Source organism: Opisthocomus hoazin, chromosome 8 (genome assembly GCF_030867145.1).
Source record: "Opisthocomus hoazin isolate bOpiHoa1 chromosome 8, bOpiHoa1.hap1, whole genome shotgun sequence".
NCBI lineage: Eukaryota > Metazoa > Chordata > Aves > Opisthocomiformes > Opisthocomidae > Opisthocomus > Opisthocomus hoazin.
Window position 1 is genome coordinate 59,929,408 of NC_134421.1, and position 13,581 is coordinate 59,942,988.

The following is a 13,581-nucleotide window of genomic DNA, read 5'->3' on the forward strand; positions in this document are numbered from 1 at the left end:
ACACACATCTCCTCACTCTTTAATAGCAAATGTTTCCTGCATTTCTGATCATCTCATGGTATCAGTCAACAGTGTCCTTCCAATCTACACCACCTACACTTAAAAATGTTTTTATATATCTTCTTAAATACCAGCAGAGGTATCGCTTTCCAGTTTCTGCCTTAACACTGCCTTTTGTTAGGAAATATACCAAGGAAAAGGAAAAAAAATGTGATCAGCCTGATCTGTCTCCAGTCTGTCTGTCTCAAGTCTTTTGGACTGCAACCTCACACATACACATAGGAACAGAATATACAGGTCATAATTATGAAGTATGTGATCATACCTTGGAATGAAATAATATTATACAAAGATACTGGGGGACGGTGGGGGAGAGTCATCAAAACCAGCCTGTTGATTGTGAACTTCTCGCACAAAGCTTTACATTAAGAAGCCAGCAACTGGCAGATGTACAGGTGGGGAATACCAAACAGAAGCTTGAAGGTGGAATATGATGCTCAGTATACGATGTCAGTGAAATACTGCATGTGCTTTCAGAACCAATTTTTAAATACTCAGTTTTAACTATTAAGAGAGTAACAAGCAAAAATACTGTTTACATGTCACAAGCAGAGCGTATACCTGACTACGAGACCACACATTTCTAAGTGCAGAAATTCTCAAGAGCAGCAGGTATTTTTCTTTAAATAAAAGCGAGTATAGGTTGTGTAGGTTAAGTACTAGAATGTTTCGAGAAAAACTATGGTTGTTACAAATGTTGACAAAGTAGCTGAAAGACATGAAGAAGAAAGAGGTCAGTCCTGCGTGGTCATTTATTGCTATCCAAAGGGTACTGTAAGGAACAAGAATCTGTGTCTACCAAGGTTTGTACAGCTTTTCTCTCCAAATCATGTATTATTTATTGTAGTTGAAAGAAACCACAGCACACTGGTGATAAATGCAATGAAAGACCTACTACCTTAAAATATCTTGCATGCCTTTGCTTATCACTAAACAGACACCTTTTTATTAATATAGTGAATTAGAAACGGGAGATTAATGCATTATCACTGTTAGTCTTACTGGTTAATTGCTTCATTTTACAAGTAAACGATTTCAGCTCAGTACAAACAGCAAATCAATTTTTTGCTTACTGTCATTAGCACTAATCAATAATTAATTAGGATTATTAAAAATTGTCAGTGCAGAATTTTTCTCCTCTGCACATATTTAAATGCCAAATTTATTTTACTGAGAGGCTGGCATAAGACTGAGACAGCTGCATGGCCATGGAAAATAAGCTGAAGAAAAAGTTCAAGGTGAGAAGTAGAAAGGATTTCTTATTAGTCTCAGTAAGCAGTCTATCTACCCAGGGTGAAATTTAGCTGCTTTTTTACTTTTATAGATTAAAATTGTGATATTAAAATTTAGTCCACAAATGTGATGACTCAGTTACTGCTTCCTCCTGCAGCCTTGATATTTAGTTGATTTTCTATTTAAAGATTAAATTCATTTTCAATTCTACATTGACACAAATGTGTTGGGATCTATCTCTCATAACTTACTGGAAGCTGGCAAAAAAAACCCCACAGGAATGATATTGCTGTGACTATGAAACAGCAACCGACTCAACCACTTTTAAAATAATACCAAGCACAGATGAAAGAAAAATGGCTCACAATGAATGTTTCAGCAGTGATAAGTCTAATTTAAGGCAAGGAAAATTCTCCCAACAGATTACGCTCCCTGGGAATGTGAATCCTGCATCGCAGATGTCCTGGGAGAAAAAAAAAACCTTTCAAGTTTCTAGGACGTCACGTCCCAGCGCAGAAGGCTCTGTAATGGGGGTAAAGCTGTAAGCCAATGCTGTCAGCAGACTCTGTTTAGGGTACCTTAGGACATGGGCAAAGATAAGTGCAGTGTGAGTTACTGCCTGACACTGTGGGGAGTTTAATATAGGTGAAAACAACTTCAGGTTTACTTTAATTTACACTGGGATCTAGAAAGCTCCTGTATAAGCCGACACTTGAGGGAATGCAGCCCTTACCTTGCCCCAGCACAGCTACATGTATCTGGATTGGAGTAGTAATGACTTTGGTTGTTACTACCATGGTCTTGGTTCAGATGCCATGGTTTTGGTTCAGATAACCCGTGAGAAATTCGAATTACAGATTTTGCATATCAGAAATGCATACAGAGTAACGTTAGTCATTAGCTACTCCCCCAACCTAGATCTGCATGTTTAGTTTTGGTTAATTTCTTGTTAATTGAGGTGCCTTACGCTGCTGTCAGTGCACTGAAGAGCCACATCTTTTTCCACGCCCCATCTTAGGAGTGAAGCTCAGGAAGTGTGGGCTGGATGAGTGGTCGGTGAGGTGGATTGAGAACTGGCTGAATGGCAGAACTCAGAGGGTTGTCACCAGCGGCGTTGAGTCTAGTTGGAGGCCGGTAACTAGTGGTGTCCCCCAGGGGTCAAGTACTGGGCCCAGCCTTGTTCAACTTCTTCATCAATGACCTGGATGAAGAGTTAGAGTGTACCCTCAGCAAGTTTGCTGATGACACCAAACTGGGAGGTGTGGTAGACACACCGGAAGGCTGTGCTGCCATTCAGCGTGACCTGGACAGGCTGGAAGGTTGGGCAGAGAGGAACTTGATGAGGTTCAACAAAGGCAAATGCAGGGTCCTGCACATGGGGAGGAACAACCCCATGCATCAGTACAGGCTTGGGGTGGACCTGCTGGAGAGCAGCTCTGTGGAGAGGGACCTGGGTGTCCTAGTGGACGACAGGTTGACCATGAGCCAGCAGTGTGCCCTGGCTGCCAAGAAGGCCAATGGCATTCTGGGGTGCCTTAAGAGGAGTGTGGCCAGTAGGTCGAGGGAGGTTCTCCTTCCCCTCTACACTGCCCTAGTGAGGCCTCATCTGCAGTACTGTGTCCAGTTCTGGGCTCCCCAGTTCAAGAAAGATGAAGAGCTACTGGAGAGAGTCCAGCGGAGGGCTACAAGGATGATGAGGGGACTGGAACATCTCTCCCACGAGGAGAGGCTGAGGGAGCTGGGCTTGTTCAGCCTGAAGAAGAGAAGGCTGCGAGGGGACCTTATAAATGCTTACAAATATCTGAAGGGTGGGTGTCAGGAGGATGGGGCCAAGCTCTTTTCAGTGGTGCCCAGTGACAGGACAAGGAACAATGGGCACAAACTGAAGCACAGGAAGTTCCGTCTGAACATGAGGAAGAATTTCTTCCCTCTGAGGGTGATGGAGCACTGGAACAGGCTGCCCAGGGAGGTGGTGGAGTCTCCTTCTCTGGAGATATTCAAGACCCGCCTGGACAAGGTCCTGTGCAGCTTGCTGTAGGTGACCCTGCTTCGGCAGGAGGGTTGGACTAGATGACCCACAGAGGTCCCTTCCAACCCCTACCATTCTGTGATTCTGTGATTCTGTGATTCTGTGGCTGTGCTGCCATTCAGCGTGACCTGGACAGGCTGGAAAGTTGGGCAGAGAGGAACCTGATGAGGTTTAACGAGGGCAAATGCAAGGTCCTGGACCTGGGGAGGAACAACCCCATGCATCAGTACAGGCTTGGGGCAGACCTGCTGGAGAGCAGCTCTGTGGAGAGGGACCTGTGTGTCCTGGTGGACGACAGGTTGACCATGAGCCAGCAGTGTGCCCTGGCTGCTAAGAAAGCCAATGGGATCCTGGGGTGCATTAAGAGGAGTGCGGCCAGTAGGTCGAGGGAGGTTCTCCTTCCCGTCTACACTGCCCTGGTGAGGCCTCATCTGGAGTACTGTGTCCAGTGCTGGGCTCCCCAGTTCAAGAAAGATGAGGAGCTACTGGAGAGAGTCCAGCGGAGGGCTACGAGGATGGTGAGGGGACTGGAACATCTCTTCTACGAGGAGAGGCTGAGGGAGCTGAGTATTGTAAGAGGGAAACATCTCCAAACTCAGCCATCAGTTCAGATACAGTTTTGCTTTGATGGGGTGAATGATGGGGTACAAACTCAAATGTTTCCTTCTGCTAGGGAATTCCTACATATTTTTAATCAAATTCTACATAGCCAGTACCATAGATACAGAAATTCTTCTACAGAAATATTTGAAATTGGAAAGTGGATACAAAAATGAAGTTGGCAGGAATGTCTGGACTGACGGAGATGCTCATGCATGTGTGCAACACAGAACAGTATCATAAGGCGAGCTGTATTAGGAAATTGTATTGCCTGTCTGTGACACCAAACTGCTGAGCAATGTGTCTTTACCTCTCATTTCACTGACGGGCACATTGCTAAGTGCTCTAGTACAGATTTTGGAGCAGTAATTTTCCCTGGGCATTTGCATACTATGATATTTTAGGAAGTAATCAAAGTAAGTCATTACAAATAATGTCATGAAATGGAACATCCCTTTAATTTATGACTCATTAACATGCAGAAGTATGTTCAGTCTTTTGAAACTTTGCAATGAAAATTATAACAAAGTAGAATTGGCGAAATACGAAAACAAGAAGACTCAGTTCCATCTTCACAGGGTAGCTGAGACAAATATTTCCTTTCTTGACCTACAGATACTATATTTAGGTATCCAAATCGCTGCTTAGCAGCAGACACTGAGTAGCAAAGGTCTTTTCAGATAAAGGTGACTGTATTCTAACACATAACTTCAGTAATCTCTAGATGCTTGCTGGTGATTTGCTTAAATTTTGCATGTCATAAAACCTGTGCTTTTTACTGAATTCTGAAAGAGGATTGATTTGTCACTAACACATCAGATGCAGTCTCACAAACAAAAGTTCATTTGTCTGCAGAGCACACACAAATGCCAGTTAAGGAAAATCATTAAGTTCAAACTGGAATGCCTAATTAATTCAGTCTACGTTCAGGCATTTAGGCAAGTAAACCAAAAATTTCCTGGTAGAACTAACTAAAGCTAGAAATGGCATCACTTTGGTATGACTTTCATAATCTGAATAAAAGATGATAAATAAAAGGTTTTGGTTATGTACCTGTGGTGACATCCATCTCTTTTGATCCTCCTGATTTAGAAAGAGTATCATGTAACTTATAAAAACTCAGCAGTTTTGTATGCAGAAAAGATACTCTCTTGTTCAAGCATTCTCTGTGAGGAGTACGTACATTGCTGCAATCTGCTACATACATTCTTCAGAGAAATAAACATACTAAATAATACAGTGATTTAACTGAAGGGGTTGGTGCTAGGACATCATTTTACCAGAAAAATAAATTGGAAAATAAACAGTGCCTAGAATTAATGGAAATGTAACTAAAAATTAAACTAGCTCCAGTATGAACTGAGTTTGTTTATTGGCAGTTTGAGGAAAGATGTTTATTTTCTCTCCTTCACCTTTAACAGATTGCTCCCCTTGGGGTCTAAATTCAAAGTAAACTGTTATGATACTGTGCAACAGATTTGTCTGAGCAAACCAGCTGAAATTTAGCAGTATTGGCTATGGTGATATTTTTATCAAATCTCCTTTGGAGATCTCAAACACTAGATGGTTCATCATACATTTCTGTCTGCAAAATCCTCTGCATTAGATAGTATGGGAGCATTTATTCCATAGAATTACTGTTTTTCATATTAATGAGTTTTAAATGAGAGCTTAATTACTACTAATTGCTTGAAAATCCACTGTTGGTGATTATAATCACTAACGATTAGATTGTTAAACATTCATCTTTGTCTATCTTTAGCAAACTTAATGAGAAATTATGGATCAGATCCTCAGTGTCTGATTTTACTGCTGAGTGCCAGTGGAAGAGAACCTCTGCTCACCGCTGGCGTTACCCCCTGGCACTGACACAGGGGCTGAGTGGGAGACAGCAAAAGATGTGACAGGAATGTATTGCACTCTCGCGATCCATAGCCCGCAGAATTGTCTGCAGGAGCTACTTCTACTGATGTAACTCAGAGTCCTTTGGTCCAAATCTTCTACTACAAAGTCTGGCTACCCCTGATCTTCGTTGTTTCAGTATCAGGAGAAGGAGCTGATACCCTGAAGGCACCTAATAACTTCTTGCAGTTACAAGTGCAATGTGGGCTTCCACAGAGATTTATCTACCTCTGTATGACTTCAATTGACATTAAGTAATAATTGTTAGGCTGCTGGTGGGCATTTAAAATGTGTTCAAACTGCTTCATTATGCACTTGACCACTTTTCTACAGCTGGTGCACAGAGCTGCTTTCCCCAGAATGGCCTGCAGCAGAGCAGGTGTACTTCAGACAGACCAAAGTTATCTGGTCCAACATACTTTTGCCCTTCAAATGTTCTTTTAGTATGTATTTAATTATGCATCTTTTACATAACACACTTACAAAATGACACCAATTGGAATGGTAGGTTTCCATCTGGATAAACATTAAGGAGTTTGCTTTTATTGGTATATTTTACTGAAGTTTGTGTTCCTCCTTAGTGCAGTATTGTACTTAAAATATTTATTTGCTCTGTTATAACATTGTCCTTTAATTTAAGCAACTCTTCACCCCTGTTCTTCAACAAGGCTCAAATCCAACCATTATTTAGGATGTGCCACATAAAGCTGAAACCATTTTAGAAGTTACTGCAGATATCTTATCTCTTTCATTATCTAAGGTTAGTTCCCCTACCACAGTTTGCACAATGAACCACTTGAGATCTCTTCATCCACTTCAAAGGAAAATCACCCAGTTTATATTTTAAATAATCTCTGCCTGGGAATTTAAGTTAAATGGATGACTTCTGTAGAGGTAGATGATGACACTCTGCTTTCCACTGGCTTGGCCGAGAGCACCGTATCATCCAACAAGGCAGGAACCATGTGGTTGCAGTCATTTCCTAAACCACCTCAATGATGCTTTCAAGAGAATGTCTTTCCAGAGCAACAATTTATCTTCCTGCTCTTCGTTAGAGCCCTTTTCTGCATGTCTGTCAGCTTGAATTGACTTTTTTAAATAGGAAGAGACTGCTAAGTAATAATCTAGATGCAGCCTCAAAAGCATCCTGCACAATGGCATCTCTGGTAAAATGTATCTTGGAAAGACTGAGAGAAACAAAAAGTGAAATAATGCACATATTCTATATACATAATTCTCTCTCTATAGTTCTACATACATACAGAACCTGCATAGAATATGTATATGTTCTATACACAGTTCTATGTACATATATATAACTACATACATAAATTAAAGAACCTAATCCTGTAATTCACTTCAGCACATTTTTGTAAGTCAATGAATGAGGAATCCCAGTGCTCTGAATGAAATTAGTGTCTATTCTATACTTAAAAGATTGTTGCTGAACTGAAGCTATGGATAAGTAAAGTTAAATGAAAATTAATCACTACTTGTACTGAAATCAGTTTGACAAACAAAAAGTATTAATATAAAATATCTGACCATAAACACAATGAGAAAGGATTCTCTCCTGCTGTGTCATACACAAGTTTCAAACCTCAATTTATCGTTTTCTTTCTCACTTCGAATATATTTGATATGTAAGCAACTCATAGTCAGAATAAGATAAAAATACATGTGACAGCTGAGTATAAATTAAGAAATCACTTAAAGCTGTGCAGAAATGCATATTCAGTAGCAACATCAATGAAAATTGCGGTCGATTAAAGATTTAAACCGAAACAAAATGACAACGCTACACATAACCAGCTACATACTTCGGCATGAATCCTATCTCTAGCAATGGCTACTTACGAGTTTCGACCTCTTGAATGAAAATAAAAAAACGTACTTACTAAATTTAAGCAGTTTTTCTGGGAAGTAGAAATTTCCTGTAGGAATATATGGACACTGATAGGCCTGAGAAACTGAACAGAACTGGTCAACAGTCTTCTGTAATAGTTTTTCATTTGCAGGTTTAAGAGTCCAGGATTCTGTATTATTTACTTCAGGTCAGTCCTGGAAAACCATAGCATTATAGTCCCACCATTTCAATCAGTACAGATATCTTAATAATTTTAAATTTTTAAAGCTATACAGATATTTTTTTTTGTTTGTTTTTACATCATGATAAAAATGGTGCTATTTTGGATTAATAAACAGAATTACTACTGGGTATTTTGTTTGAATCCCAGACTAGAAGCTAAATGAGACAGTAGAGGTGGTCCCACTCCGTTAATAAGCAGACTTTTAGAAGCGAGGCTGCAGTTACTGAAGGAGCTATTTTTTTGGTTTGGTTTAGTTTCATCTGGACTGGTTCCCTGATTCCCTCTCTTCATAACCACCCAAATCCTAGGACCAGAAAATGAGATGAAGTGGGGGTGGGACAAGGAGAGTGAGGCTCTCCTCTTTGAAGCAATATGGATTTCTGTTGTGCAGAAGTGACCCGTAGAGCGACTGCAGCCTAAACCATCAATGCTCCTACAGAATCACTAAAGTGAAAACTACTTGTTTAAAGACTGATTTCTCATTTTAGGATTCTTGCTCAACTCAAAGCCAAATTTCAGATTTGCTCAGTAGTAAACAATGGAAGACGCAAATTCTGAACATCACTAAATACTGCTTCCACAGCATTTCATTTCAGCCTCCACAGAGGCTATACAAATGTGGACTTTCTAAGACTCCTTGCAGTTATTATATTTGGGTTTTTTTTTCTGAAACATGGCCTATCTGTACGCAGAGGAATCTGCCCCAACAGATTCCATGGTTTCAAGAGGTAGAAAAAAGTATTTCACTCTGTTGGGAAGCATGTGCCTTGATACAACACTCTAAAACTTACCTATTATTCCACATTAAAATTTTTTAACAAGCAAAGAAGTGGGCCAAATTAGTAATACTACAGCTTTTGCTCACATATATGCAAATCCAGTAACACTAAAAATAATTTCATATTATAATTACGCTTTGCCAAAACTGTGATAAATAACAGGACATTTAAAAAACCAAAATTGTACACAAATCGGTATGTATAACCATAAATCAGAATCATTTGCATGTTTTTCTGTTTCTCTTTTACTAATTCCATTCAGGATCATTTTAGTCCATTAATTTACCATATATATATACAGATTTGAAATTTTGTTCAGGCCAAGCTATGATGACTGTGCATGCACACGTGTACGTACACAAAAACCTGACCGTTAGAAAGAAATCAGGTTTGATTTACACAAGCTTTAACTTGTTTAACATTTCACCCAGCTGAGACTACAGAGAGTATCACTTTAGCTTTCATAACCCAGTATGGAGTTGTCATATTTATCCCTCTAATACCATGCGCAATGTATATGCATAATATAACTGTAATTTGAACATACTGTGCGTTTTTAGAGCGCTGTCTGCAATGCTTGACGGGAGCAGAGACTCCATAGTCATGCCTTCAAGCTGTGTTCTGTATTAACACATGTAGGGCATACGCAGTTTCACGACGATTTTCTTTTATTCTCTTCTCTATTTGTGACACTTCCAGGTGTGAAGAGAGGATGGACACAATGTCTCCATATCCCTTCTGTGACTGAGGCCACTGTCCTCTCACAGAACGGACCCTGAAGCTGACCCTCAGCTCCACACGTCTGGCTACCAGGAGACGCCACATGCCATCTGCGTGCCTGTAAGGGAGGCGGCTGGAGTTTAACTAACACACACCACTACAGCAGCCACATCATCCTTCTGACTCTATGCCCTAGGTCTAGGCCTGACCGCTCAACACCAGCACTGCTCTCCTCCCCAGTGACACAAGGTTACGTAAGTTAACCTTACGCCTTCCTCCCTCAGGGAACTGCTCCCAAGCAGCTTCAAACACACGGCTCCAAAGACACTCAGCAGAGGACTACAAGGAGGACGAGGGGACTGCAGCATCTGTCCTATGAGGAAAGGCTGAGAGAGCTGGGCTTGTTCAGCGTGGAGAAGGCTGAGAGGGGATCTTATAAATGCTAAGCAATATCTTAAGGGTGGGTGTCAGGAAGATGAAGCCAGACACTTTTCAGTGGTATCCAGCGACAGGACAAGGGGCAATGGGCACAAACTGAAGCATAAGAAGTTCCAGCTGAGCACAAAGAAGAACTTCTTCACTCTGAGGGTGATGGAGCACTGGAACAGGCTGCCCAAGGAGGTTGTGGAGTCTCCTTCTCTGGAGATATTCAAGACCTGCCTGGACAAGGTCCTGTGCAGCCTGCTGTAGGTGACCCTGCTTCGGCAGGGGGGTTGGACTAGATGACCCACAGAGCTCCCTTCCAACCCCGAACATTCTGATTCTGTGATTCTATATCCAAGGACATGTGCCATACGCAGCTCTCTCTGAGGGATAAGACACTGCCTCATCCCTGCGACCCCTGGACCGCCCGCCCGCCCGCCTGCCCGCCCGGCACAGAGCGGCCGGCGACCCCCCCTCATAACCTTCCCGCCCTTTCCCGCGCCGCCAGGCCCAGACTCGGCCAGCGAGCTTCACGTCGCTACAGCGCATGCGCGTGGGCTCCGCACCTGCGCAGTGTGCGGGGAAGGCGGGGCTGGTTGTGCGCATGTGCAGGAGGCGGCCGCGGGAGCCCGCGCGCGGACGGTTCAGCTGTGGGAAGCCGGGGTGAGGAGCGGGGCCGGGACCGGCCGGTTTCTGGCACTTGGAGCGGGGGAGAGGAGAGGGGAGGGCGGGGAGTGAGGTGAAGGAAGGGGCAGACCTGCTTCTGCTGCGTTCCGGTGGGGAATCGGTGCGCGGTCTCGGCCGCCGCCTCCCACCAGTCCCGCCGGGGTCGGAGCTGCCCCCCGGGCCGAGGCCCGCCCTCGGCCTCAGAGGCGCGCGGCTGAGGGAGCACTTGGCCCGGGCTTGGCGGGGCGGGTCCGCGCTGCGGGGCCGGGCTCGTCATTGCCCCGCAGCCGGGCCGCGCCCGTGCCGGCGGTGTCACTGCGGGGCCGGAGAGGAGGCAGAACCGTGGGAGTCTCTCCGGCTCTGCCAGCTTCCGCGGTAAAGTATCGGGAGACATACCGAGTGTAGGTATTTTAGGACCAGTGAACTGAGGGAAGTCCTCCTAAATCATTAAATCAAGCCGTGAAATATAATTTGTTGTGCTTTTGGTATCCTTACCTGGACTCAGCTGGAAAGTAAGTGCTTTTTGTCCCTCCTGCTCTGTCTGGAGTCACACCTCTGTACAACCTTCCCCAGTCAGGAACATCCTGAATTCAGGCTTTGACTGATGCTAGTCAGCATTGCCATTTAGTCTAAATTAACTGTTTCGTGAACATGTTGCTCTAAACATTCTTCTCGTGAAATCTAGGGTGGGATGCCCTTGAAGATGAAGATATCTACATATAGTCAATAGAGATGTAGGTTTTCATCCAGTGGCTTAAGTGGCTTTAGCTGACATGTGCTGGGGTGTTTGAGAGGTAAACAGGACTGGGAGATATGATGTGATCAACAGGCGATTCATTCTTTTCTGGAGTGCGGCTGGGCAGCAGGGGGAAGAAGCTGAAGCACCTAATGGCTTTAGATGCGTTTAGGACACGGAGTCAAGCCCTATTCTCATGTAGTCAATGGAGCAAAAGAGCTGTCTTTTTTCTTAAATCCACGCAAACTTTTCAGCCTTTTCTAGAACTTTCCCTCTGTGTTTGTCCTCTGTTTTGGAGGCTACTGTCTAAATTTTTTTCTTTTCATTGTTGATATTTATTCTTAGCTCACTTTTAGAGAACAACCTGAATCAAGCTATTCAATTTTTTGGTATCTTCATTCCATTTTGAATAGATACCTGAACAGGTACAGTGGACAAGTGGGCAGACCTGTTCAAAGCTGATCTTGCTGATCTGATAAAATGGGCTGAGGCTATTTGTATTGTTGTCTGCATGGGAAATAATTTGACTGATACATCCGATTATGCAAAGCTGCATTACTTTGATTTCTTACACTTACTGTGTGATTGACTTGTTTATTTTTAAAGTTGCTTCAGACTTAAAGTTTTGTGATACCTAACTGTGGTCCGTGGTAGGTGTCATATGGTTACTTACAAATATGTGTCATTTGAAGTACTGAATTTCATTATACTGGCATTACTTCTGTTACTGGGGTTATTCTTTTTTTCCTCATTAATTCCACTTGTTTTTCTGTTGATGATTCTGCAATCCCAATTTTTACTTCAGAAAACACTGAAGGTGAAGTGTAAAAAGAAAAGAAAAAAGCTTGCCTCAGATGTATTTATAGAAATACTTAGTAGAGATTGGTCCCAATCAAATTCTATTCAGTATTTCAGTAAATAAATTTGTATTTATGAACTTCCTTGTAGCCCAGTAGCTCCCCTGTCAGTGCAACCTAGTATTGTTTTTTTTCTTCAGAACAGTTTGTTTTCCATTTCCCATGCTATTTCTGATTTCCTTTTGCTAACCTGATCTTTTCTCACGTGGCATTGTATTTATGCCCAGCATAACATATTTGTCTGTAAATACTTATATTTAAATGTGTTTGGAGTGCTTTGTTTATTATCTTTGTCTTGGTAACTTACAGATATTCCTATCTGCTAGTGAGATATATATATATTGAGCTACCTAAATTTCCAGCCTTTCTTTTTGGCTGTCAAGTTATGTTACATCTGACAAAGTCAGAATCCAGCTCTTGAGTTTACTTCAGTTCTCTCTCTGCATGTTGTCCTTATCACTCAAGACAAATGTGCCATCTTTCTAGCAGTTTTAGAAGCTGAAGACAAAGCAGTATCTTTGAGGTGTTTTTCCATGTTCTGTCCCTAAAATCAGCCTTCCCAGTGCTTGGACAATCAAGACAGACTTCCTCGACTAGTCCTTGTCTAAAAGGTAGACTGTAATTAATATTACAGCTTTATCTAACTGATTTGGGCTCATACCATTTTAAAGAAGTAGTTCTAGTCTTTACCATCAGCTGGATTTTCTTCATATGCTTCTGCTGCTTTTAAGCTGGGGTAAGCATTCCTGTTAACATGTGAAGAGCTATTATTTTGTCATCTTCATCTTTCCTTATGCCCTACCTCTTCTCTGTTACTTGTGAATCCTAGTTCATTGGTTGTCCATGGAGGTCGATTTGTTCCCGTGCTACTTTTAAATGTATATAAAACCAGAACTAAATATGTATTTCTCCAGCTAACTAAACTATGGCAATTCTTTGTTGTATTGATTTGCTCATGCCCTGTTTGCCTTTCTCTTTATTTTATGTTTTGGATTCTGTCTGGTATGAAAATGTCAGCGTAATGCCTTACACAGTAAAGTTTAATTTTGATGAAGTCTCTCTTAGGTCTGTTATACCATTAGCCTGAGCTAGAATGTCTGTTTAGGTTTTATGTCAGTTCCTATTCATTTTCCTCCTTTATGTATATGACAGCAAATGATAATTAAAACATTTTGTTTTCCAGATAACTTTATTTCTTGTCTCTGCACTTCAAATGGGACATGCATGTTTAGGTGGCTAACTACAGGAACATCAGAATGCCTAATCTCGAACATCCAGCATACCCAGCAGATACACTGCTTCACTTGGAAAGTTTGGTGCCTTGTCGAGAATCCCAGGTGTCCATGTTGCTGTCAATATTTGGAGAGGTAGTGCTTTTCATATTGTGTGTTTCAATAGAACAAAGATGTTCTGCTGTCTCAGAGGGGAGAGTAGAAATTTAAGGGCATTTTTGTGATGTCATAAACATACTTTTGTTGCCTTTTTT

General features: G+C 42.1%; 1 protein-coding gene across 2 annotated transcripts in view; it reads left to right on the plus strand.

Moving 5' to 3' along the window:
• The first annotated feature begins 10,416 nt into the window (after nt 1-10,416).
• ORC5 (origin recognition complex subunit 5) overlaps nt 10,417-13,581 on the plus strand; it is a 75,568-nt gene continuing 72,403 nt past the window's right edge. For both annotated transcript variants that reach the window (XM_075428936.1, XM_075428937.1), the window contains exons 1-2: nt 10,417-10,499; nt 13,279-13,462. In XM_075428936.1, coding sequence (XP_075285051.1) covers nt 13,352-13,462 — 111 coding nt within the window. In that variant the 5' untranslated portion in view covers nt 10,417-10,499; nt 13,279-13,351. The remainder of the gene's footprint in view (nt 10,500-13,278; nt 13,463-13,581) is intronic.